The sequence below is a fragment of the Falco rusticolus genome, chromosome 1 (assembly GCF_015220075.1).
Source record: "Falco rusticolus isolate bFalRus1 chromosome 1, bFalRus1.pri, whole genome shotgun sequence".
In the NCBI taxonomy this organism is placed as follows: Eukaryota; Metazoa; Chordata; class Aves; order Falconiformes; family Falconidae; genus Falco; species Falco rusticolus.
In genome coordinates, this window is record NC_051187.1 from 42,820,813 (window position 1) to 42,846,040 (window position 25,228).

Genomic DNA, 25,228 nt, shown 5'->3' on the forward strand with positions numbered 1-25,228 from the left:
TACTACTAATTGAGTGGTAGCAATCATATTGCAATAAAATGAGGCAAAATGCAATTTCTAGTACCATTCATATTGCAGTCAGATGCCATGTTTATCCATGTGTCTTCTAAATCACTTTGTTGATCACTGCCATTTTACAATAAATAAACCTTACACAAAATGCCAGAAAAAATAGGTAAAGGCGCATTGCAGCACATATAAGCCATTAATTTATTTCCATAAGTAATTAATGATTGATTGTAAATTGAGTTAATCAAAGCATCTGCTATAAGCAAATACCCTACTGAATTAAATGTCAGTTCTTAATTATTTTATTGACTGTTGAAGCTTTTTACATAGTATTTCTGAAGGAGAAAAGAGTTCTCAGGGGCTTATGAGAACATTTTCTTTGGTTTGATGCACTCATATTTGTATTCCATGAGTAAGCTCTTTATTTTTTAAAGAAATACAGAAGAAACCAGACTAAAATCAGCAGGTTTCTCTACATTTAGCACCAAATCTAGAAGAATCTACAAATCTTCAATGTCTTCAACCCTCAGCCTATCTAGGTTCTCTCACTTTTCAGTCTATGTACCTGAAAAAAAATGGGGGTGGGGGAGGGGGGGGGGAATATTTTACACAACTCTACTGAAAACTCAGCAAAAACAGCTTTCAAATGTTTTCAGCAACCAAAGCTTTAAGGTGCATATTGTTGGCACACAAACCAGCCATTCCAGAGAAAAAAACCTAACTTAAGGCAACCAGGATAAGGACATGCGTATGCGATACTCTTGAACCTGTTGCAGAGAAACAATGAAGGTAAAGAAAAAAACTCCTAACTAATGAAACTGCAGTTTGTCCCCTCAATCTAGCACATACCATGTTCACCACAGTACTCTATCAAATGGCCCTTAGACAGAACTGCTGTGAAAGAGATTTTAAAATGAAAGAGGAGTAACATACAGAATAAAAAGTCCGTATTAAAAAAGGACAAGTAAGCAGCTGTAAGTGAACAGCATTACTATCACCCATGTCTGCATGGTGCCAATGGATATTAAATATTCCAATTCTGATGGCAGTAGGTCTTTATTATTGGTATATCTGGTTTTCATTCAGCTTCCAAATAAATTCGAGGGGAAGATAATGCATGTTTTAACATTATTTTGAAATTATCTGTAATTACATAGATATTCCTTTGCTATCTTTTCACATCTCTCCTTTCAACTCAGTGTATGAGGTTTTCTTCTTCTAAACGTGGAGGTTTGTCAAGCATCATTGCTGCACTTCAAGGACAGTGAAAGCAAGCTAGCTTTCATCTGCTGTGAAAAGTCAAACAAAATACTTGGTTTCGACTCCTCAATATGCGCACTAATTATGCTTTCGTTTACTGCATTTAAAAAGCTGTGAATTGTTATCTGTGAGATCCCTGTGTCGTAGGACGACTTTTTTATTCTTAATAATAATATTGAGGTTCTGTGCAGCCTTTTTCATCTAAGGATTTCAAGGCACGAAGCATCAACTAATGAAGTTTCGTGATACTCCTGTGCTAGTCTGCCAGCTTTTTAGGTATAGTTTGCAGAGTATGGATAGAATAAGCCCGTGTTGTGAATTAGAACCAAAAAGAGAACTCGCCAGTACAGTGAGACCTCCCTCCCACACTCCAGCTACTGATTTGGTAATTAAGGATCTGATCTGCCCTAGTGAGGTCATGGAATTCACTGCAGTGGAATTAAGTTTAGGACTATACATTTTAAAGTCTGATTACAGTCAGAAAATTATCTAACAGACCTACTCTCAGTAAGGCAAACTATGATCACAAGTGGCAATTTTACATATGCTTCTGAATATAATCTTGTGCTACAGTGAGCAGACTTAAAGCAAGAAGCTACTAAATGCTTACCCCATCCGATTCCATAATAATATAAGTGCTTGCTCTCTTCTGATCCAAATACTTTGATGACCATACTGTAAAGATGAAATCCTTCCACCAGCATCCATGCAAAAGCACTCAGGAAGAAAAAATGAAGGAGAATGGCCAAGATCTTGCAAGGCACCTAAATTAAGAACAAAATTAAATACTTTACTTCTTTGTGATGCAGTCACATTTTTTTTCAATTTTAGGGTTTGGTTTTTTGGGGGTTTTTTTGTATACATTTACATACTGAATGCTAAATCACTGGAATAAAACAGTTTTAAAAACAGAGCACTAGAGAATTTCATTTTTATGCAATGTTTTCAGATGGCTTCAGAGTAACAAATCGTCTTACCTTTTAACAAAAAACAAAAAAACATTGCCAAATGTGATGTGGAAATCCAAACTGATCACTTATTTATAACAGCAGGAGCAAAACTCCTCCTTAAAGCATACAAAATACTTAAGAATTCAAAAGTGAAGGGTCAACATCCTGCTGCTGAGCCTGTAGCAAGTATAGGAGAGTCAAGGAAGTGGGGGTACAAGCATTGTCTTGTACCCTGCTCCCTGTTCCGTGATGGTAGAAAACCCAGCCATAGTTCATTTTCTACAAAGAAATGGTAGAAAGTCAGTGCATCAGTTAAACTTGAGTGAAACATGGAAATTTTAAAATAAGGTGCCATGTTGAACTTGCTCTTTAGTTACACTTCACCATGTGGCTTTCCTGCTGTGCTGTTCTTCATATCAAAAATAGGGTAACACATAAAATAAATTGCATTGTATTCCAGGTTATGTCCTGGTTAGAAGTCCTGTAAAAGTCTCATGATCCTCCATCAGTGATACTGATATAGCCGTTTCAAAAAATTACAGCAAGCTATCACTGGCTCTCCAGTCCTAACTGCTCTGTGGTGGGCATCTGGTTTGCCTACCTGTTGGAATTCTCAGTTTCCTATAGCTGATGTACCAGCTGTATACAAAGTCATGTTTGCCAAGAACACATCTAGTGATTCAGGCCAAGAACTGGAAGTCTTCTCTGTAGGGTGTTTACAGACTATTTGAATTCTCAATAGTCCTTTACTCACTACGTGCTATCAAGATTCTGGAAATAGGAGCCAATATGAAAGTTTAAGCAACAGAAAAATACCACCTAGAAAGTGAGCCCACCTGGTGTAAACTGGACTATCTGTTTCAATTTAAACTATAACATGTTTTGAAGTGAAACAAATGCTGCCCCTAAAAAGAGGAATGTCATGACTAAGGCAGTGCAGCACGAAGTAAAAACATCCTCTCGAGTCCTGTTCACACCTGCCTCGGTGCTTACAGCCCGCTGGGGGCTACAGGAAATGCAGTCTGGGCTTAAGACCTGGCTTTTCCTTAAGTTGCTCCTCAAAGAGTTCCTTACATTTTTCTTTAAGTGTCTTATCAGCCGACCTTACAAAAACAGGAAAACCTAATTCTTTCTTCTTCCCCACTCCTCACAGCACATTCTCCTTTCACCACTAATTGCTTTTTGAGGATGTCTCACCACAGGTGGCTTTGCTCATCATACAGTAATTGAACAGATGTGACTGCCAACGATTTTACCACAAGCTAACCTTGTTTGGTTTGCTTTCAGTTAAGGTACACTTGAAACACACTCTTGGAATGAATCCCAGCTATATCTCAGCTTTGCATCTTGTAGCATACCGATTGTAGTCATTCTGCTCTGTAGTTGTAACACCCCTCCCATGACACCTACAGAATTTCAGTGGGGTTGCCTGCATACAGTCCATGTAAATGGGAAGATTTTTTTTTCTTTTTCTTCACGGTTTCCCTTCCTCACCTGGGCAAGTCACAGCAAGGTATCCAGGCAGGTGGAGTCTGTGTGCTGAGGAAGCATTACCAGTAGGAACCAGCTTGCTGCCACAGTGGTCTTCAGAGGTTAATCATTAGTTCCCTTTGTTGCATTAGCTTAGCTGCCCCGTAGCAGACGGTATGTACATGATTTTTTTCAACTGTAAGACTTTACCATATTGTGCCCTACAAGTACTGCTGTTAGAGGGGATAGAGCTGAAATATCCATGGATTCTGTGAAGTGTTTCACTTTGGAAAGCCCATGGTATAAAACAGCTCTTGGCTTCTGTGTGCTACTTTCAATTTAACTGAAGTTTTCAATAGGTTTAAAAGGAATGAAAATGGGCACCTATTAAACTGCAACTTAAGCCTATGTGAGCGTTTCACAAGCTTAGCGAAACAAGCAAGGCACCCATGTGTAGGCAAGGCACAGTATGCATGTAGGTGGGCACTGCGACAGGTCTCTGGAGAACACGGGCTCTACCTACATCCAGCTAAAACCAGGAAATGCAACTAGTATTTCACAGCATTTTAAAAGGACTGGAGGTGATGCTGGCCTTGATAAGGTGTGAGGAGGCTGTGTTTAGGATTCTTTTAACTCCTTATTTCCATAGTCTTCAGTTTCAGGTTAAATCTTTTGCTGCTTTCCACTGTCTCCATTTCATTTCCTTTCTAAACCATTCCCTACCATTTTCTCCCTTCCACATTATCTTACTCATTCAGGACTTAACCTGAATGTTAAGCAGCAAAAGAGTATGAACTCAGTTTTACAAAGTGCTTTTTAGATCCTCAGGTAATAATAGCCTATGTATAACAGATGTGATTATTATTTATAAACTTAACAGAAGTTCAAGGGATCCCATTTGAGTGGAATACATAAGCTGTTGTATTGGCAAAATGAAGAGTGTGCAAACCTTGTATTTACTTGCACCGAGAAGAAAAAGAATAAAGTATTAATAGAAACTACTCACTGCTTGTGAAAAGTACTGTGGAGCAACAGCTGGTCATCAAAGTAGGCAAGTTCTGACCATTACAAAAACAGAGTACACTGGAAGATTATTTTTAAACCAGGTTTTGTTTCTGCTTCTTGCAGGTGGGACTTCCTATCAACGGACCTTACGTTACTTTAAACAGCATTTTTTAAACACAACAGTGGAAACAAATCTGTTTTACTTGTGTGTAATATTGTTAACTTGGCATATTCGTCTTAATCTAATGCAGCTGGTTTAGATGCCAGTTCTAATGGTGCAGATCCTGGTACTCTGCATAAGGAATTCCCACCTGTAGTAGCAGATCCATAAAATCAATATGTAATTTCAAGATCCAATCTACGTGACCAGGCAGAAAAAACCTGTACATGCAGAGACCTTCAGTACCATTTAAGCAATATGAAGGTGTTTGTCATTTGCTTAAGTGATTGCCTTAGATGCCTAGAGAAGCATATACGTGTTTTACAATACCAAGTATCTCAGACTAAACTGTTACACAGCAATATTTAAAGGTAATGCTCTCTGTCACCTCATGTTTGCTATACCTTTCTCACTGATTATTACTCAGGCAAAATAAACATAAGTGATACTTCAAAATCTTCTAAATCTCCAGAGTTGAGATCATGGTCAATAAATCTGCTGTTCATAAAAACAGCATATTCTACCATACAAATAAAATTTTATGAGCAAAAGCCAAAGACCTTCTGCTTAGCTCTCCAAGAAAGCAGAAGAAATGCCACAGGACCATCAGGAAGCTTATTGGCTTCCACAAGAATAAGATGACTTTTTAATGTGGAAACAAAACCCAGCACACTTCACCACAGCGGAGAACAGACAATTAAAAAAAGCACACACACCCCTCCTCCAAAAAAAGAAACAACTCAAAATCCTAACAGAAATACAAATACTTTACCTAAATACAAAATTCAAACCTTTTTCTCCAGTCCAGAATTCCTACAGTTTTCAATACAGAGAATGGATAAGAGAAAGCACAAGCCACATCAGGCAGAAGTCAGCCATGCCATCTGAACACACAACCGAAATGTACTCCACTACACAATCTGGTGATTTTTCCATTTGATGGGTGCGTATCTTTCAGTTTTGCAAATATCTCTACATGGCCAGATACTATGATAACACTATGTGGATGCAGAGGCAGCTTTATGCAGTGTTGTAGGATGTCATTTTTGGCTAAGGCATGTTGAAAATAGGAGGTGCCACATGCATGATGCTTTCTTGCTTGTGGCACATGGCATTCATTCCATGGAGGTGCCCTGCAAAAAACACAATCATGCTTTTTAGGACTTACCATCCCAGGGCTGAACTGAAAGCTGATGAGAAGCAGGATCTGAGCCACCAAGACAGCAAAGGACAGATTGGCATGGATATGATAGCGCTGGTTGCGGATGGTGCTGACAGACCTGGGAGAAGGTAGAAAGACACATGAATAAAGCAGTATTCCGAGAAGCATGGGCGTATTTATGATTTATCTGCAAGCATTTTGATTGGCTTTTGGTCATTCATTTTGGTGGGATCATCATGATGTCTTTCAAGCACTCCTTCCACCAGGATGGAGTGGTACCTAGCTGGTTTTTTTGATACTCTGCTGCTGTCCTGAAGGCAGCAGGAAGACTGATTTGCACATTAACTAGCTCTGCTGATGACTTGTGATAGAATGTTAACAAAGGGCTTGATCCTGAATAGTGCTGTGCCCTCAAGGAAGTCAGACCTCCACCTCACAGAAAGCATACTGCGCCTTGCGCCATCTAGCCCACACCGTGCCACCGAGTTTCTGGTTTTATTTTGTTGGTATTTGCCTGTGTTACAAATAAGGGAATGTGAAAAGGCACTGGTTACAATTTTGACTTTACTATTACCAGCTTTTGAGCACATGAACTACAGCTGCTTAGATGGATGGGCAGTGCCTATCTTCACAGAGACCCAGCCTTGATTACAGCATCATTTGAACATTATCTGTGTTGGCTTTGCAAAAACTGGCTGGAAATCTGACCAAGAACTTGCTTTCCTGGGAGTCTTCTGACCTCCATCCAGAAATAGGAAGTAGAAAACAAGCGAAAACATTTCAGGCCTTTAGCATAATTTTATTTTTCTCTTTAAAAGAAGAAGGGTACTGGTGATTAATGGGTTTTCTATTGTAATCCATACTGCCTGCCAGCCCCTACTGTCACTTTTCATCATTTCACGAGCCCTGGGCCATTTGGCTCTGTGAATGGCAATGCTTCCTCCACACAACAGTACACCTTCCCGTCTTTTTGTCATATCACTGTGGCTGGTGATGTCTTTCACAGCCGCTGGTGACACATCGTGCATGCCCCTGGCAGCAGGGTGACACAGAGTGGACGACACAGATGATGGCTTGCTCTCAGCCCTGCTTTTCCAGCACTGTTGTAGCCAGTGCTCGATTAGAAGGAAGTGAAGAGGGAAGCAACCAGAAGTATTGATGTCCTAAAAGTAACTTGAAGAGACAGGTTCACTGCCTGGTGGCTTTCTAACAAGGAACTTCATGCAGGTGCCGACCGGAACGTCGTTACCCCGCAGGCAATCGGGACTGCCCCCCTGGGAAGTGGCCATTGCTGACAGTACACAGAGTAGCAAAGAACTTGCCAGATTCTTCTCCACTTACCTCATGGTCATCTAACACTACATTGCAAAATTCCACTTCAGCTGCTTAATGAGGCCCTGCTCTCCAGTGAAAACCTAATCAAATTATTTTTAATTGCAGTTTGAATGATCTTGTATGTAGGTGGAGTGCTTAAACCTGTGACAGTCAGCTGGGTCCAAGCTCTCTTTCCACACCTCCTGTTTGCCTCGTTTCTCGAGGAGTTTTCAGCCCTGCTGCAGCAATACCATCTCCTCTTGCTCCTTTTTTCTTTTTGAACACTAGAACACCCAGTTTTGCACTCAGACAACAGTGCAGCAGATCATTTCCCTTAGCCTAAACATTCCAGCAGTGCAAAGCCAGATGATAGGCAGGCGCTGGACTTCTTTAGAGTGATTTTGCCACGCGTTGCACACTTAATCCAAGTATGACCAACACAGATCTTGAGACTTGGAAATAACACAGGGTTTGGAACAAACAAACATTGCAGTCAGTTTACTGGGTTTTCAGCAAGTCCCTTTTCCTAGAAACTGGCCTCTTAACAGGATGTCCAAAAGACATGCTTAGGCACAGAAATCAAAAATTGAACTCTTGAGTAGGAAGAACATGGTTTCGTGTGTGGAGGAGGACAAGAATCCTATTCCTTGCTGTGCTCCCAGTCTACTGCACAACCTCAGACAAGTTACACTTCACCCTCGGTCAGGTTTTCTATTTTTTATTTAGAGAGAAACCTCTATGAAAGCTTTTTCAGAAACGTTTACATCAAGCCCAGATGGGCCTCCAACTCAGTTGTCACTTCCGGAATATAAACAGGCACAAAGACCCTAAGTGCCCCATGGCAGCCCTTGAAGGAGCTGCCGTGTTACTGCAGCAGGCTGCAGAGATCCAGAGCGTTTAAACACAAGCCATGGACTGAATTTCACACTGCCTTATGGCATCCTTCACCCTACTAAAGTAACACATTAGAAAACTAGCCTAACAGAACAGCAGGATACTTGAAAATAAATGTGGGTTATATGATGTAATTGTTTATAAGCTGTATGAAACAAAAGTGAGGCAGTTAATGTTGACCAAGCCTTCCTTTCTGGAGACACCTTTATAAACACACTGCCTTACAGACGAGAGAGCTAAAAAGCAGAAAGTACTGATGGTACACTCCAAGCAATGCAAAGATGTATGTAGTGGGGGAAGAGGGGTTGACCCTGCAGTCTTTGTTCATATTGTACTTGCTTTGAGCTCCAGATCAAGCCCTCCTACAGCCTCCTTGCAAGATTCCTGAACTAGCAAAGCATGGAGAGTTTAAAAAAAATCTGAAAAGCCCTAACAGGATGGAAACAGCTTGGTATATAAAGACCACCCCATTTCAGGAAATGAAAGTAATTCAGAAATAACCAACCAACTGTTACAAATACATGTGCAGAATCTAATTAAGGAAGGTTTTAGAATTAATAGCCTTTGTTTTATCCTGAGAACCTGAAGGGATCCTAACCAGTGGCCTGAAATGCACTGCTTGGCTTTCTGCATCATAGTTGCTCAGCGGGTATTAAGTTAAAATTACTCACGACAATACAGCAAATGTGACCAGTGTGATCGTCAAGCAGAAGATGGACAGAGCACAGCCAATGTAAGTGATGGAGGAGAGGGCCACCTGGTGTCCTCTTGTTAGCTGCACACAAAGAAAAAAACAAGAACTATTAATTGATTGCACTACAGAACCACAGGTCAGCCCCCCTGTACATAGTGTTTCCTGCTCCATCTGACCATATATAAACTGATGTTCACAACCATTCAATGCCATTTCTAACACGTGAAATGAAAAGCTAGCTCAAAACTCAGCCACACAGCCAGGGCATCCACATGCTCATTGCATTTTGAGCAGTGGATATAAAATACACAAAAATAAAAAGGAACCCTCTTTTATTTCCTGAAGCAGTATTTCCTCAGAGTAAGTTAGTTTCTCTGCTGCTGCAATATCGTCAAGCCTGAGATCAGCGCAGTTTACTGGGCTGCACAAACAGTGTCAGCAACAGGATCTTTCACAGCTCGCAGGGCACTTTGCTCATGCCCTCACGCTGCAATAATTTACATCATTGCGTAAATACCTGAAGTGCTTCACAGCACTGAGAACTGACAAACCAAGATAACCCATAAATTACTGGCCATCTATAGCCCACTTGTTCTGTTTAATGTGTCACATTTTTAGTGCCCATTGAAAAAGCTGGACTGACATCTACAGAATGGAAAACCACAGAAAAGACCCAGCATGAGCAGTCAGCCTCAGCCTCTCATCTCAGCCTCTGGTTTTATCTACAGGCACCTTTTGTAGAAGTAATTCCATTTTCATGAACATTTAATCTGTAACTCTATAGTGCCCACCACTAGGATCTATGCTAAAACCAACTCAACAGGCGAGGGACAGTGTGTTTTGACCATTCATCCAAAATTAATCAGAAAGCGTGCTTCAGTTTTCCATGCCAGTTCTCAGAAAGAATGACAAAAAAGCCACACCCGACACAGGCAGCCAGGCAATATTAATATATAATAAGTAGAACACAGCTAGGCAGGAAAAAGTTTTCTCATCTCAGAAGAATTTTCAGACATTTTTCCTGAGTTGAATTTGGATAGAGTTGACATTTTCATAAATGGAACATCTTGGGGGGGGGGGGGGGGGGGGGGGAATAAATGGTGGTCAATCAAAAAGTTTAATTTTGATGCTTGAAATACTGTGGTTTTATTTTAATGTCTTTTCACTATGAATTAAATCCTTTGGTGGAAACTCATTCAAAATATCTATTTATTCTGAAAAATACTGAAAGGAAAAATATAAAATATATTTTCCAATTTTTTTGGAACAGTAACTCAATCTAATAAAAAATAATCCTTTCTCACAGTTTGGGATTTTCTATTATTTTACACACACACAATAAAAATTCTCCCCCAAAGAATTTCATTAGACGTACTCAAACCCAACCAGTTCTACCAATAAACTTCCCGTTAAAATTCCTTTTAAAGGACAGAAATAATATGCCATGTGGTTATGAGAAAAAGAAATAATTTTAAATACAGACAAAACCAATGTGATGTATATGCACATTTTTCTTGTAATTATCTGCCAACAGTATCAGCTGATGTGCAGCAAGTGTTACAGCAGAATAGATTGTGGCTCGCATAGCAAACTGAGAACTATTAAGCGATGCAGCAGTAGCACTGAAAGACAACTGTTGCTATGGCGTTTCAGTTCCTAGGAAATATGATACAGCCCTTTAGTATATTTTTCTCTTTCAGCCAAAGTCACATTTCTTTTCCCTGACTTGGATAGCATCAATTACAGAACCAAAAGGGTTCTGTGTGGTGGACCAGCTTAAAAGGTCCATATAATTTCTACAAAAGAGCTCCTATTGTACCTCATCCCCCAGAGAAGCCACGTATAGCCATTCTGCACAGATTACTCCTGAAGTAGGAATAACTTGTATGGTAAATTGGGCAGTTCAGAAGTGATTTCCTCATCAGGGATATTCATGTCCAAAATGCATGGATCGTATTTCCTGATTGCTCCAATACACACCGCTTTCTCTAGCTACAGGTGGCTTGCAGTTCTACAGAGGGAGGAGGGGAGCAGAGGAAGCTTTTCTAGCTTCAAGTCACTCTGAAATCAGTATTTCTCAGCGGTTCAAAGCTTTCTTTCACTCCTTTCACTCCCAACACCGGCAGCCAGCAAACGTTCCCTACAGAGGTCAAAGCTGCTCGGTGCTCATTTAGATTTACAGTGGTCTATCACAGTGTTTGTGCTTGGCAAAGCGGATAAGATCTGCAAAAGAAAGGTAATGTCTTGCTATCACATACAAGTACAGAAGATACAGAGGATCAATCTAGTGGAAATGGGCAAAAATCAAAGCCTTTGTTTTTTCCATAATAATCAGAGAGAAGATAACAATCACACAAACATCTTTTTGTAACTGATTTCAGTCACGCCTAACATGCCTCTAAGAAAGTCTTTCTCTGGGTTTTAGCTCAGTCTTCCTCCAGAAACCCCTGAAGGGCAAGACAAGACATGAATCAAGTTCTCCCAGGTGGAGCCTGTATTATTTAGAAATGAAAAGGGAAAAAAATAATATCTATTATCAACAAAATGTAGAAGATTCATTGAAACCTAAAATAACCTGCACAGATCCCCACATCTAGGAACTGGAAATCGCTCTTGCTCTAGCAATCACAACTGAAATTTGACGATGCTTTTAAGAATGACACTCTTAAATCAACACCCACGTCAGTCTGTTAACAACTATTTCAAAAGCAACATCGCTGCAGTTCACATTCTCATCTTGCCTAGTGTGAGGGACAGAAAGCCTGTAGGTAGTTTTGAACCATTTTTTGTTTATTAAGGAAAAGGTGGAGCCTGTGATAGCTGTTCTCAAAGTTGGAGGGATGCAAGGCAGCACTCCCTGTTCACAGCAGCTCCAGCCGATGAAACGAGGTCCTTTCTGTGCGTGATATGAATTGCAGGGGGAAGAATACAGCATCAAAAGGAGGCCTGGAATGACTTCCAGGGTGTAGAGCCTCATTTCTAAATACAGGTATATGGTGCAGGAGAGAAGAGAACCTGTATTTAAATTACCAGCTCTCTACTAACTTCTCACAACCCAGCTGTTACAGCACAGTTGGATGTTGTGCGTGTCTGTCTTCACACTGTAAGGGATAGCAAACGTGCGGATTTTTAGAAATACTTGGATTGTCAAAGCATTATGCATCATGAATTAAGAAACAATTTCCTATAAATTCCAGTGCTCTGATAAAAGCTGATTTCATCTTACCTCAGTTTGCCTTTTTGAAAATTTTCAGCTTTCGTGCATGATGTGAAATACAAGACAGTAATTTGGGATGATCTTGTCTGCACAATGCTAATCAGACTCTACTGCTATTACCAGAGAAAACAGCATTAAAAACTACCAAATAAAACACTGAATAATCTATGAAGTAGTCCCAAGAGCCTGAATCTCATACTTGTCCCATTCTACATTAAATTATTCTTTTCTTCTAAAAGGTTTTGCTTCTTTGAGTTTATACACTCATTCTCTTACTCTGCAGCAAGCTGAAAAGTTAGGAAACGAGCTCATACAGTCATGAGTGTTAGTAATCATGAACAGTAAAAGACAGATGTTTCTTAGTATCAGCTTTGACAGAGTCAAATTAAAAATTCATACTCCATATAAAACTCTCACCCTTTCAGTTTGGGTTGTAACACCCTTTACCTTGTAAGTGTCAGTAATAGCATGGACAGATATCTGATGGTTTAAGTAGTTACACTCATTTGAGTGTTATACATAGTCTATTGTCTTACCCCTGTTCTCTCTCTTATAAGAAGTTAGTACATTGCTCAAGATTTTTATTTTGGAAACTCACAGGCAACCAGATGGACCCAGGAATGATCCTGCAAAGATCCCAGTTCAGACTCCAAATACATATTTTTCCTTTATGATGTTGTTAATAACAAGAAAATGAGTGACATCTAACTCCTCTGGTTAAAAATACTGCATAGGAAGATGCTCATATATTACAGTAATGAATGGGATGGTACTTTTCATCTCTGAAGTATCTGGAAAAGGTCAGTTGATGCTGAAAGACTTGCTCAGCAGGCTATATATGAAAAACTGATCTAGAACAGAAAACCTACTTATTCATGTAACATTAATGAGCAACTGCATATACAACACAGCACAACCACCTGGCAAAAAGCTAGATGGGCTACAGGACCACAAAATAGCAGCTGGTCAGATCAGAGCATCTGTCTGGGTGACACAGGGCTCCCGCTGCTCCATGTCCCCTTCCAGGTGAAATCTGCACTCCTGTCCTTTTTTTCTTATTATTCATCTCTCAGGCAGTTGATTGCTTGTTTTCTGCTTATACATTTCTCCAGAGGAATGGACATTTTGGGGAAGTGCTAAGCTAAAAATTTCTGGTTTACATACTGCAAAATATCCCTCTATGTCTGCCTTTAGAGGCAACACAACAGATGAAGCACTGAGTTCAAATACTTAAAACAAGGTTTTTCATAGCTGATCCTGAAAGGGTTTGTCCATATACCAAATTACATCACAATTTAGCCATCAAAAGCAGTAATTTCCTTGTCTAAACTACTTTTGAAATCTCCTTCCTGAAAAGCAAAGTTCTTGAACCAAAGAATGTTTTACAGTCTTAAAAAATGAGCCCTGCTACCTAAGGGCTATATCCTACCTATCATTTGTATTTCAGTGTTACTTACTGGCAGAACACAGAATATAATTATTTTTGCATGTGCTTATATAGCGTATACATTTTATGAAAGCAAAGTTACTTGATTACTGGTGGAAATATAAGACATGTCAATTGTATTTTGTCCTAAGGCCAACCATAAGAGCAAGCTATATTTTAGTGTCCTTTTTGGTCAGCTTTCCATCTCAAAGAAGCATTCCTACCACAAGTTACTTTACAATGAGGTATGGTTCTTACCCTGTTTATCAAACCAACTGAGATCTGCCATGACGCCATCAGCCGCTGGCCGGGGCTGAAATCCACTTTCAAACCCTTCTGCCAAAGACTTGGAACAGTATCTTATGAGACATTGCTTGGGGGGAGGGAAGGGAGGAGAGGTAGGGGTGAAAAATTAAGGCTCAGCCAACCCTATTAAAGCTGTACCTTTAAAATGCAATCCGAATCCAATTAAGAAAAGGATGAATAATTAACTTTGGCAGCCTGAATGTTTCAGAGACGTTAAAATGCTGGCCTTGGCTGATGAAGCTAATGGTTTTAATTGCCTCCAGAAAGGCTGCTGAAATTCAATTTTAGTCCAGCGAGACCCTTATTTAGATATTAAATAATAACAATACAAATCTCTGTTTTTCTTCAGCTTGCCAAACACTTTGTTAGGGACATATCATTATGATAACATTACGTTTTTTTCAAATTAAGATCCGTGTTTACTTCAGGAGGCTCAGTCTACTCGCTGAGACCACAAGAATAATTTTGGTGGGGCCATCCTCAATGGCACTGTGTAATCACCACTCAGGGGAAAAAAAAAAAAAAAAAAAGAGTCTAACAATTCAGAGACTTCTTTTCTCAAGCCACAATGTATCAGATACCACATGTTTGGAGAAAAAAAGGCCTCCAAGAGTCACGCTCAGCAGCACAATCGTCTTTTATCAGCCATTTCCAGCAGAACTGCTTTCGAATTCCCATTCTCTATTAAAGTCCACAGCCCCTAGTGATCAGCAATGAAGTGCGAGGGAGGGGGCTTTCCAGGATTAAAGGCACGTTTTCCTACAGCCAGCCCAGCCTGATGGCTGCTTATTTAAAACTTTTCGCTGTGAGAGGGAAAAAAATCAAGATTTTCCAAATATCTCTGCCAAGGTATTAATTAGTATTTTTAAAAGCCCACGTCGTCTTTTAAAATAGTTCTGGGCAAGATGTCATCAAACAGTAGGTAATCTGCTCATTACAAATCTTGCACAGCAAGTTTTTAGTTCAAATGAAGCCTGAAGGAACCATGGCAGCGAGGAAGGACTCAAATTGTGAAGTGGTACCAGATTATAATGAAGTCTGGGGATCAGAAAAGCAGGTATCTGCAAGTTCTTCCTCACATCACTGTGTAACACAAAGCAGGGTGTGTTTTCTGCCTTTGTTTCAGGCCTAAGACTTGCAGTGTTTCCCAAGAAATGCTAAAAGCTCTATTTACAGCAGATTACCCTCTGTGAAACTGAAGGAGCTACTTTTGCCCATACATCTAGGACTTGCACATCTGTTCCCTACTTTCTGTTCCAGCAAAGGCAGACTCACCCTGTTCTCCAACTAACAGCAAAACTGAAGTCCATCAGAGAGTGCTATGAGGAGAATGAAACCCAGCCTGGGTCCAGCAGGCTCTTGCCGGCAGAGAAATGATGATCTCTTGCCAGGCTTCAAGTCTGAGATTCTGCAGAGCAGCTGAGGATAATTAAATACCCAGCTCCCAGTAAAATTCAATGAAAATCAGTATGTCTGCCTCTCTTATCCCAGGCTTGGGCTTTGACTCGGAAACATCGATTTCGATTCAGGACTGCGGCTAAACTGTGGCCTGCACTGCAGCCAGCAGTCTCCACATACCCAGTCCTGAATATCCCCTACACCATGCTTTGGGAAGAAAGGGCATAAAAAGGCCAATGCAGACACAGACTGAACTCAAGAATACAGAATGACTAAATTTAAGTATCTCCATTGAAGATATTCAACAGAGAACAGGGATGGATAAAGGTGCAGTACCATAACATTTTTATGCAGCATGGGGAAATCCTTTAGTCAGCAAGACGACCTAGCTGCCAAATGGCTCGGTGCTTTCATTTTCACCACAGAAAAGAAGCCTATGTTATTTTGTTAAGTATTCCAATTAAAATAGGGTCCTGTTTCATGCTCCTCAAACAAAAGAGTTCTTTTGACCATTATGGCACTCTTAAATATTTGTCCTTTTCCAAAACGAAAAGTCATTTTTTGTTCTCCTCTGCTGAGTGAAATTCAGTAACTGCCAAACAATTCTCTAAGGAATTTGAGGCATTGTTTAGTATCCGTCAGCATTAGTCCAGTTTTTTCCATGTAATTCTATGGGATTAAGGACAGAACCAGAAAGTCTCCTATTTTCTCCCATCAAAATCAACAGAGCTGTACTGGCACAGGAATGGAATAGCAAAACAATGAACAATGGTTCTGAGTTAAAAATCAAGAGATTAGTGCTCAATTTTCAGGAAAGAAGGGCATGAGCATAGTGAGGACAAAAGAAATATGATGCACAATCATACTGTGAAGAGATCAGCAAGATGTATTCCTCCATGGGGATAACTTTCAGCGCAATAGAATTGGAGGGGGAAGCAGAGAGAGTGAGAAAGAGCAAGGAAAGTTTGCAAAGCGATGCTAAAATAAACACACAGGCTGATTTATCTTTGTTCATCTGATGGGTAAGGGCTGTCTAAACTGTCTGTAGAGATCTCGTCAGTGAAATAAACTGTCGATGGTAATAAACAAGGACCAAAAAAAATGCAATGCCTATCCAATTTTAAAATATGCAACACAAAAGAAAAATTACTGGACTAAGGCATTATTATCTTTATGTTCCCAGCAATGAAAAGCATGCTGAGAAATGTAATTATGTTAAAATTACAAAACAGCAGAAATCAGAGAATGCCACATTATTTCCATTTCATTGTCCTATTAGAGTATATAATCTGAGCCTCAGCTGGCTGAAAAATTTAAGAAAAAAGGTTACCATTTCAGACTGCTATTTTAATGCCCCCTGAGTGCAACGTTTGATTAATAACTGCAATATTAGATTTAGGAGAACAGTGCTTCAAACTTAGAAATTACACACCTATCCCCCATATTTTTAAAGCATTTCACAATAGTAGGACATTCTGGAAACAAACTTTATAAGAGATGCACTTTGTTTTCAGTCAGCCATACATTGTCAAAACGTGCAGACAAACTCAGCTATAACAGTGAAAAATAAAATAAAAACACACACATTGTCGCAAAGCAGAAATTTAGGATGTCTTTCCTTTTTTAAATAGAACCTCACAGCCAAGTCACCAGGCCTTTTCAAAATTCTGGGCTCTCTAAAGATGCTATGGGTTGTCTCTATACCTCCAGCTGCAAGATCAGATGTTTTTAACTATTTTCCCCTTTATAAATGCTTCTCTGCTTTCAAGCCCATTGGTGAGCAGCTTGAACTATATTGATTGATCCTCCCTTCTGAATTATGGAACAAGAGCTACAAACGGGATGAAAATCAAAGCCATTTCTAGCTTTATAAATGCAAAAAATGTGTTTAAAAACCTGAACAATTTCTACCACAGATTGTATGACGCTATTACTTCGCTGGAAATGTCCATCCACATGTGAACTTTATAGTAGTCATTTTTATACCCTCGCAGCTGGAAAAGACAGAAAGAGGGAAAATGGAGGAAAAAAACCCAAACAAACACAATTTAAGAGAATGGTCTAGGAGACATAAATATTATAGTTTTGTTCTGCATCGGTTACTTGGGGGAGGGGGACCCAAACCTCAAATTCTATTTTGCTGTGGGAGACAATGATTTCCCCTTTAAAGGGATTTTTGAACTTGGGGTCCCCAGGTGTCCACCATCCTTTTGCTAAAATGACATTTATGTGGCAGATGGTACAAATAGCCTGGCATGCTTTGTAGTTGTTGGATCACTATAAAAATAAAAGCTGCCAGATGGCTGGCATGTTTCCTGGCAGGAGTATAGGGGCCCCACTGACTGATGAGAAGAAGTAAAGCTGCCCAAAATAAAATAATAGCATTTGAATTTTCTTTGGAGTGCTTTTGAAATGCAGCTTGCTCATGTTGGGTTTGATTCCTGCTATCGAGAAAGCACCTTGTGACATCCCTCCGTCTGTCTACCCCAGGGAAGCATTGCTCATGTCTCCCCTACAGACGTCTCCTGTGCCTCCCACCCCAGGAATGGGACCTCTCCACCATTTCCCCTCCAGCCAGAGGTACCACTGGGTGCTGGCTGCAGGAGGCAGCATTGCAGGCAGAGATCTCCCCAGGCTCTGCACCAGCAGAGGACGGCTACTTGAGGGAACACCCCATCTCCCATCCCGTGCTCTTCCTATCCAGGCTCCAGCCTGCGGCACAGCGGAGGACTGTTGTACTATATACTACAAGAGAACCACCACAGGGAGCATATCACCCTGGATACCCTCTACTCAGACTTTCTCCAGAAGCAGCAAACATAAACCAGTGTAAACACATCAAACTAAATGGATTATTTATTTTTCCTAAAACAGCTACATTAATGCACTATTGTCTCCCTAACTGTAACATTGCAGGGCAGCTGGCAGTACGGGTTTGTTCTGACTGCAACAGACTAAGCGAAAGCTGGAAGGAACACTGTTCTGTGCAGCAGGGAAGGACAAGGACAGACATGAACCCCCAAGAGCGCAGCTTTAGCAATGATTTGCTGTAAGGGACTTTTTTACTCTACCTCAGTTTCCCCCATCAGAAAGAGATGCTTGATCAGAGCAATGAGCTTTCCAGAGGAGGAGTACACAAATTAGTTAATATCTGCACGATGCCGAATGTCTGACTGACACATTTTGTTGGGGAGAATGCAATTGCAAAATTTGATCAGAGTTGTGAAAAGACTTCTCAGCTGAGTTCCCAAATTCTGATCATGTGCTGACCGTAATTACATCTGTGCAACTTCACAAAGGCAATCAAGGGTTGAACGTGTCCCTTCAGGAACATTCTGCTCATCTTCAGTCACATTTTACCTTCAATTAACTTATTTAGTCATTTAAACCAGTTGATGGTCACTAATATCCAAAACTCCAAATAAGTGCTACCATTTCTCAAGTTAAAACCAAACTCATAAATGAATCTCAGCAAGCAAGCATGAATTTGGGCCAGCTGTGATACAGACATAACAGCAGAGTGATAAAAACACAAATAATTTTGGCATTCCACGTGGGCCAATTTATCAGCAGGCTAACAGGTCAGTGCCAGGCTGACATCTGAGCACCACATGGTTGTAAGTTTTTCCAAGATGGTTATTTCATTCCTGAAATAAACTTGTTACAACTGCTAATCCCCTGCATCACTGAAAGTAGCTAAACTGCACACGTGTACCTCAAGCTAATCGGCAGTATTGTTCATACCAGCCTTTCACAATCACTGTGACTTTGTGTTCAAGCTCTTGCTGAAACTAGTGTAGAATTCAACTACACTTGTAATCCGAGCTCAGTTTTAGTTAATTCACAGCATTCAAAGTTCCTTTTCTCCACACACCACTGTATAGCTCACAGATATCAAAGAAGAGGTTCATTTTGTCACATTTAAGCTAACATTCCAGAATTTAAGCTTTTTCTTTGTGACTTCTCTCTTTCAATTTCTTTCTCTGAAATACTGGAATAAAATTGCTTTTTCATCTCTGCAGATTTCGGTCTCTGGAGATTACTTCCAGCTGGCATACTGCAGAATAGTGACAGAATTAATCTAACCTGTTTTGAGCAAAGATCAAGAAGAAAAATCAAGAACTTACAGCTTGTTCCTAAGAACTTTCTTGCATTTCTATGCTTCCTGGAAATTAGACCCACCTGACAGTCTGCTCCGTAAACATCTAACCATTTGTCAGCATTCCCCTTCTTACAATACTTTTTGTGTTCAAGAGAAAGCACTGTCAGATGCAAGATATCCTGCAATTTTGTTCTTATGAATGTCTCACAGAAACAAAATTAAATCCATGTGAGACATCGTAATTCTTCCCCAAGCCAGGTGCATAAATCATTAACATAGTTCTGTACCTTATAATAAAATCACAATGATAAGAATATTGAGACTATATAAAGACATTTATGCCCACAAGAAATGCACAAACTGTGTAAATATATCGAGAAGTGCTGGATATTGGTAAAGGTGTGGAAATGACCTGGATCGGTAATAGTAGGGAGGCGCTGGGACAGGTTCAAAATGCATCAAAGCTGACGAGGTCTGAATCATGCTGCTGTTCTCTAAGTGGAGAAAGCTAGACTTGGCCACATGAAGGAACAAAGAGGAGAAGTTAAGCAAGGAGATTCTTGCTTGAGTTTAGCTTAACTTAGAAGAAAAAGTCACCATCCTTGGTAAATAGTTATCATACAAGCTCAGCGCTCTAGCCAGTAGAAATGCTCACCACAAGTATTTATGTGGCAGGTTACTTCTGAGGAAGGTCACTTATTTTCAGTATTCGTTGCTTAGAGACACCTTGGCTTTCTCTGAAATCAGACAGTATGCCATACTCTCCAGTTGTGAACAGCACTCTAAAAAATTGCGGTGTCTCATGAATGGAAAACGTATACTTTTTCCTTTTTTTTTTTTTCCTTTTTTTCTTTTTTAGTGAAAAGGAAACCAATCTCATGAAAAGGAGCTGCGAGAATCAGAACACTTATCACATTGAACCGGTGTCAAGAGTTCATGGATTTCCACATCAACAATGTTCTCCCCTAGGGATGTTCTCCCAGGTCCGATGCTGCTGCATACGTACTGGTCTGTATTACTTCTCTTTAGAATTGTCAATATCCCCTTCTTTTTTTTTTCTTTTTTTTTTTAATTGTTTTCTGTGCCTCTGCCTGTCTTTCTGCAAGGGGTGGCAGAACTATTCATGCCTGGTTTTGCTGTTGTGCTGACTGGTGCGTTAGGTTAAAGGCTGTTACAGTGCCCTTGGAGAGGATGTCTGCCTGCTCGGGCTACCCTCAGAGCCGCATTCATCAGTACCATGCAGAGAAAGGGAAATGATACTTTGCACAGCAGAATGGAAGTATAAAGCACCCAAAGCAGAATCCCCATGAAGAATGAAGTCATGGTTTTGTACCAAAATACAGCTTCTGATGAAAAGCTCTCCAATTTTCAGGCAATCCATTTCCAATAATTTATTTACATTTTCATGAAAAGCAGATCCCTTTTTGTAAGAAACAGGCTCTAGACAAAAAATAAACGATCTGTCAAAAATAGTGTTCATGTCAAAAAATTTCATCCAGTTCTACTTACAAGACCACAGATATATAATTGCTATATAAACAGAACTATTCAAATGTGGGCAATTGCATACTCCCACCCTCTCTTTTTCTTGTCTCATATTATCTGTGGACTTCATTTATGAAAAGAAAAATAAAATATACAGAAGTTCAAGACTGAGTACAACATCACTGCAACAATTCCTTAGAGCACTGACAATCTAGTATTTCAATGGGTGGTTTATATGGGCCCTTTGAACCTTGGCTCATGAATTTCAGCACGTGGTGAATAAACATGTAAGTGTGTTTAAATCCACAGCATTTTAACATTTACTGAACAGGGTTCCAAGGACGCCTGGGTGAAGTTTCCAATTGTCTAGTTGATTCAGTAGGCTCTATTGCTTAGACACGTGCAGCAAATACTTAGCAAATGTGTTAGGAATTTGCAACTAAGCATAGTGTGCTTGTATAGCTCAAAAGCCAGGAAGATTGTCTTTGCCCAAATCTTAACTTCATGCCAATTGCACAATGAAGATAGCATTTGTTTTCACTGGTTAAAGGATCATAAGATAATCCTGAACAGTCCATTTAAAGGGTGTGTCTTTGACAAAGATTTTGGGATGAGATTTTCTGATGAACTCTGAGAGAGGGACTACTTAATAGCCAAACCAGAGGAACTGGAGTCAAAGCACACTGACGGGATGACATCTTTTATTGGCTTCTAAGCAGCAGCATCACTTGAGACTCCCCATGGGTCCATGCTCATTGCCACCTTGCTGTAACATTAAGCTAGTGCAGGTGATGGAGGGCAGGGCAAAGCAGGCATGTCAAGGCGTAGTTCAGGGTCATTACTCTGCAGACCTGTGAAGCCAAATTTCTCCACGCTACAATGCACTTATAAATTCTGCCAGTTGAGGTGCATTCAAAATTTGGTTTTAAGTGAACTTTAAGAGGTTAGAAATGAATGTATCTTTTCTACCTAGCCTGCACACTCCTCCATTGAAATCTGCAGCAAGCATTTCAGATTCTCATGGATTTGCACTAGGAACATACAGACTCTGTACTGGAAATACTTGTCTCTCACCTGTAAGCATTTCACTTTTCTTGCCAAAAATTTATAAATTCCCTTCTTTTTCTGTTCAGAAATGGGATTTTAGGTGGGAGGGGTCAAAATACAACAGAAAATGATGGGAATTAAGTTTCATTAAAAAAAAAACTAAACTATTTTATCCAGACTTTTACAATACAATGTCACATAAGGAAGGCTTTTATGCATCAAAGTGACTATCTGTGTATCTCACACATCCATGTAACACCTCAGCAGCACTTTCATTTTGTTTTCTAAATTATAAAGGAAAAAAATAAAAAAGCAATGCAAAAACATTCTGCACAAACTTTGGCAGATGCAAATGCATTAGACCAAAAAGTTAAGTAGGGAGAAAATATTTAAAACAGAACCGTTAAATGACTTTGAGGAACTGGACAGTCCATTCACACCCAGCCTTTCCTAGTTATGCATTTCAGATCTCTTTAGGAAAGCTTAATTCCAAAAACTTTCATATGAAGTATCTTTGATCTCCGATTACTAATACTGCGTAATACTAAAACTTATTGCAGCGTCCCACTAATCGTGACAATCTCAAACCTATTTGTTTGAAAGTCAGACCTTTCAGAATTATTCCCCAGTGGATAGTCCACTAATCTTTCAATGACATTTAATTGGTGGATGCCTTGTTTAATCCTGGCTAAATCTCTGTACACTGCTCTTTAAACCAAGGTTAATAATTGCCGTTTCTCCCATGCTACTTTTGTCTCACAAGATGAGAAGCTCTTCAGGCAAAGCTGCATTTTATTATCAGTACAAAGAGTACCTAGAAAAATGATACTTGGAAACCAGCTGGGGTCATGAGGGCCATTACAAGTAATTAAGGTAATAATGGTTAGATAAAAACTGGGTGACCCGAACAAGCTACCCCAAATCTTCAAACCGTTTGACTAATACAAAGGGCTGTGGGTATTAATCAAGCTCTTTGGATAGCTCTTTGTTCCAGACTGTGACCCTGACTTCAATGGCATTACACTATGTAACCAGGATTACCAGGTGAGTAGTTGTGCTAACATTGTTACTGAATCAGTAACTCCTAATAGCAGTCTGGAATGATTTATTCCTCAAAGAGACTGCGGTGCTGCTCAGTGATATAACCCTAACTAGAGCTCCCTTACACTGTAAGCTAATTTTTCTATCTATCTGCAGGAACCTCTGTGCCGCCCTCACGAGCACATGCAGCCTATCCTGCAGCAGTAGCTGTCTCGGCAAAGCTGCAGCCTAAAAAAGGACCAAACCCATCATTCAAACCAATTAACAGGAGCCTGAGACATGGCCAATATAGTTGGTGCATCCGTGCCAACAGCGTTGACAAAAACCCTCTAGCTGTACCACAGAGGACACCACGCTTGTTAGCAGCACACAGTGATAAATGTGACAGCAGGACTCCTACTGTCCTACTGAAGCTCTTCTTCAGTCTATTAATTCACGTTATTAGGATGGTGTCTGTAGAAAGCTGAGAATGTGCCAGACAGTATAAATTTGACAGACAGTTAATACACTTTTCTTTAAATGTACAGTTTGTAAATTATTTATATTATACATTCAAAATTTATTAACCAAGGGCTGTCTGGAGCAAGGCTTCATCAATATCTCCATTGGATCCTCCCTGACAGTAGCACACCCAAATAAAACAGTAAAAAAATATATTTCCCATGCTTATGGAAGTGCTGTTTGTCTGCTAAGATCCAGGACGGGATTGACCTTGCTTAGTGCTGAGTTTTGGAGAGGGAGTCCTCCAGCGGAAACAAAACAGCACTTCACTAGCAAGGAGCTGACACTCTGCTCCATCTCTGAGGAAATCTGAAGGCATAGCAAGGTATCATGAAGAGAAGAACATGTCTAGTGAGGAGAGCAATGTGTTTGCCATCCAAGCTTCATCTGAAACCAGTGATGAGTATAAATAGCAAGCATAAGGTCCTGGGTAAACAGGGAAAGTGTCATATTCCAACTGCAAAGAGGCTTGATAACTCCTTGGACAAAGGAACCGAGCATAGTGAAAACTATATCTAAGGGGTTCAACTCCCAGCTCTAAAGCATCATTTTCTTTCACATGCTCCTTTTCTACACAAGCCCCTGCTCGGCAACAAGGTGAAGAAAGAGCAGCAGGGAGGCACTTGGAAAGCTGGCAGAGACAATGGCAGGGGCCAGCTGGCAGCAGAGTTTATTTCACATGGACTTCAAGCTCAGCTATTCATATTCCACCAATCTAGTTACCAAAACCCTTAAACAGCCACATCTTGGCTGTCTGTCTTGAAAACAAATTATAAAAGCCAGGATCATCTCTGTACAACGTCCTCTAATACACTGTATGCTTTTCCTGCGTAGTACTTTTAAGGAATCATGTCAAAAGGGTGAGAATAAAGTAAAGAGAATTCCCACCCACCTCAGACGTGTTTCACTTCTTGCTCCATTTCAGTAACCAAAAGTTGCAGAAAATACCAAGAAGTATTGTAATATCATCGCAGAAAGCAAGATGTGGAGTAAACCTGAGTTGGGCAAAAAGTTAGTCCGATTCCAATCACTTACTGATGTGGTGTGAGGATGCAACTGATGTATTTATGCTTTCATTTTTAACAGATTTACCCCTTTGCTTAATCTCACCTTCAGAGGCACCACTTGCATCAGAATGGCAAAGTTAGTGAGGTGGTTACAATGACACACTGAGTAGTTGAGGTCCCCGCTCCGGCGCACACAACCTTCATTAGACCAAACACCAGTTCCATTGCTGCAAAGCACACAAAAATGGAACATAATCTTTATCAAAATGCATCTTACACAGGCTAATTTGATGTGCATTTTAGTATACAGAAGATAAAAAGGTTTGAAAGCCATCTTGGGCTGGATCATCCAAAATACTGCTATGTCTTCTCAATTTCATCATGAAAATAGTCATGAAAAACACTGGAACAGGACCCAGGTCAGATCCCTACATGAGTGTCTCTAGAGCTTCCTTCCCAGTTTTATAACCAATGAATGACAGCTACATTTTTTTGCTTTACATTGTGTAGCGCATTTATGGTATTTCACCTAGATCCAAATTTCTGTACGCTGAGAACTGTAATATCAGACAGGTCAGTAATCTCACACAAGTCGAAAAGGTCAACGTTTCATATCTGCTGCCTCTCCCTTATCCGCTGGCACACTCGTCCCGTCAAAGCAATTCAGACTGATTGAATGTGATTTCTAGTGACCCATCCATGCCAATTCTTTTTTGTCACTTCATCCTCAGGGGCAGCAAAAGCAGCTCCTGCTCCAAGGGGAATATGGCTAGGCTGGCT

General features: G+C 40.2%; 1 protein-coding gene across 3 annotated transcripts in view; it reads right to left on the reverse strand.

Annotated features, from left to right (window-relative positions):
* ADGRD1 (adhesion G protein-coupled receptor D1) overlaps nucleotides 1-25,228 on the reverse strand; it is a 160,651-nt gene that overhangs the window by 44,363 nt on the left and 91,060 nt on the right. For all 3 annotated transcript variants that reach the window (XM_037376884.1, XM_037376893.1, XM_037376876.1), the window contains 4 exons: nucleotides 24,552-24,675; nucleotides 8,896-8,999; nucleotides 6,023-6,134; nucleotides 1,880-2,033 (listed from right to left, as the gene is read on the reverse strand). In XM_037376884.1, coding sequence (XP_037232781.1) covers nucleotides 1,880-2,033; nucleotides 6,023-6,134; nucleotides 8,896-8,999; nucleotides 24,552-24,675 — 494 coding nt within the window. The remainder of the gene's footprint in view (nucleotides 1-1,879; nucleotides 2,034-6,022; nucleotides 6,135-8,895; nucleotides 9,000-24,551; nucleotides 24,676-25,228) is intronic.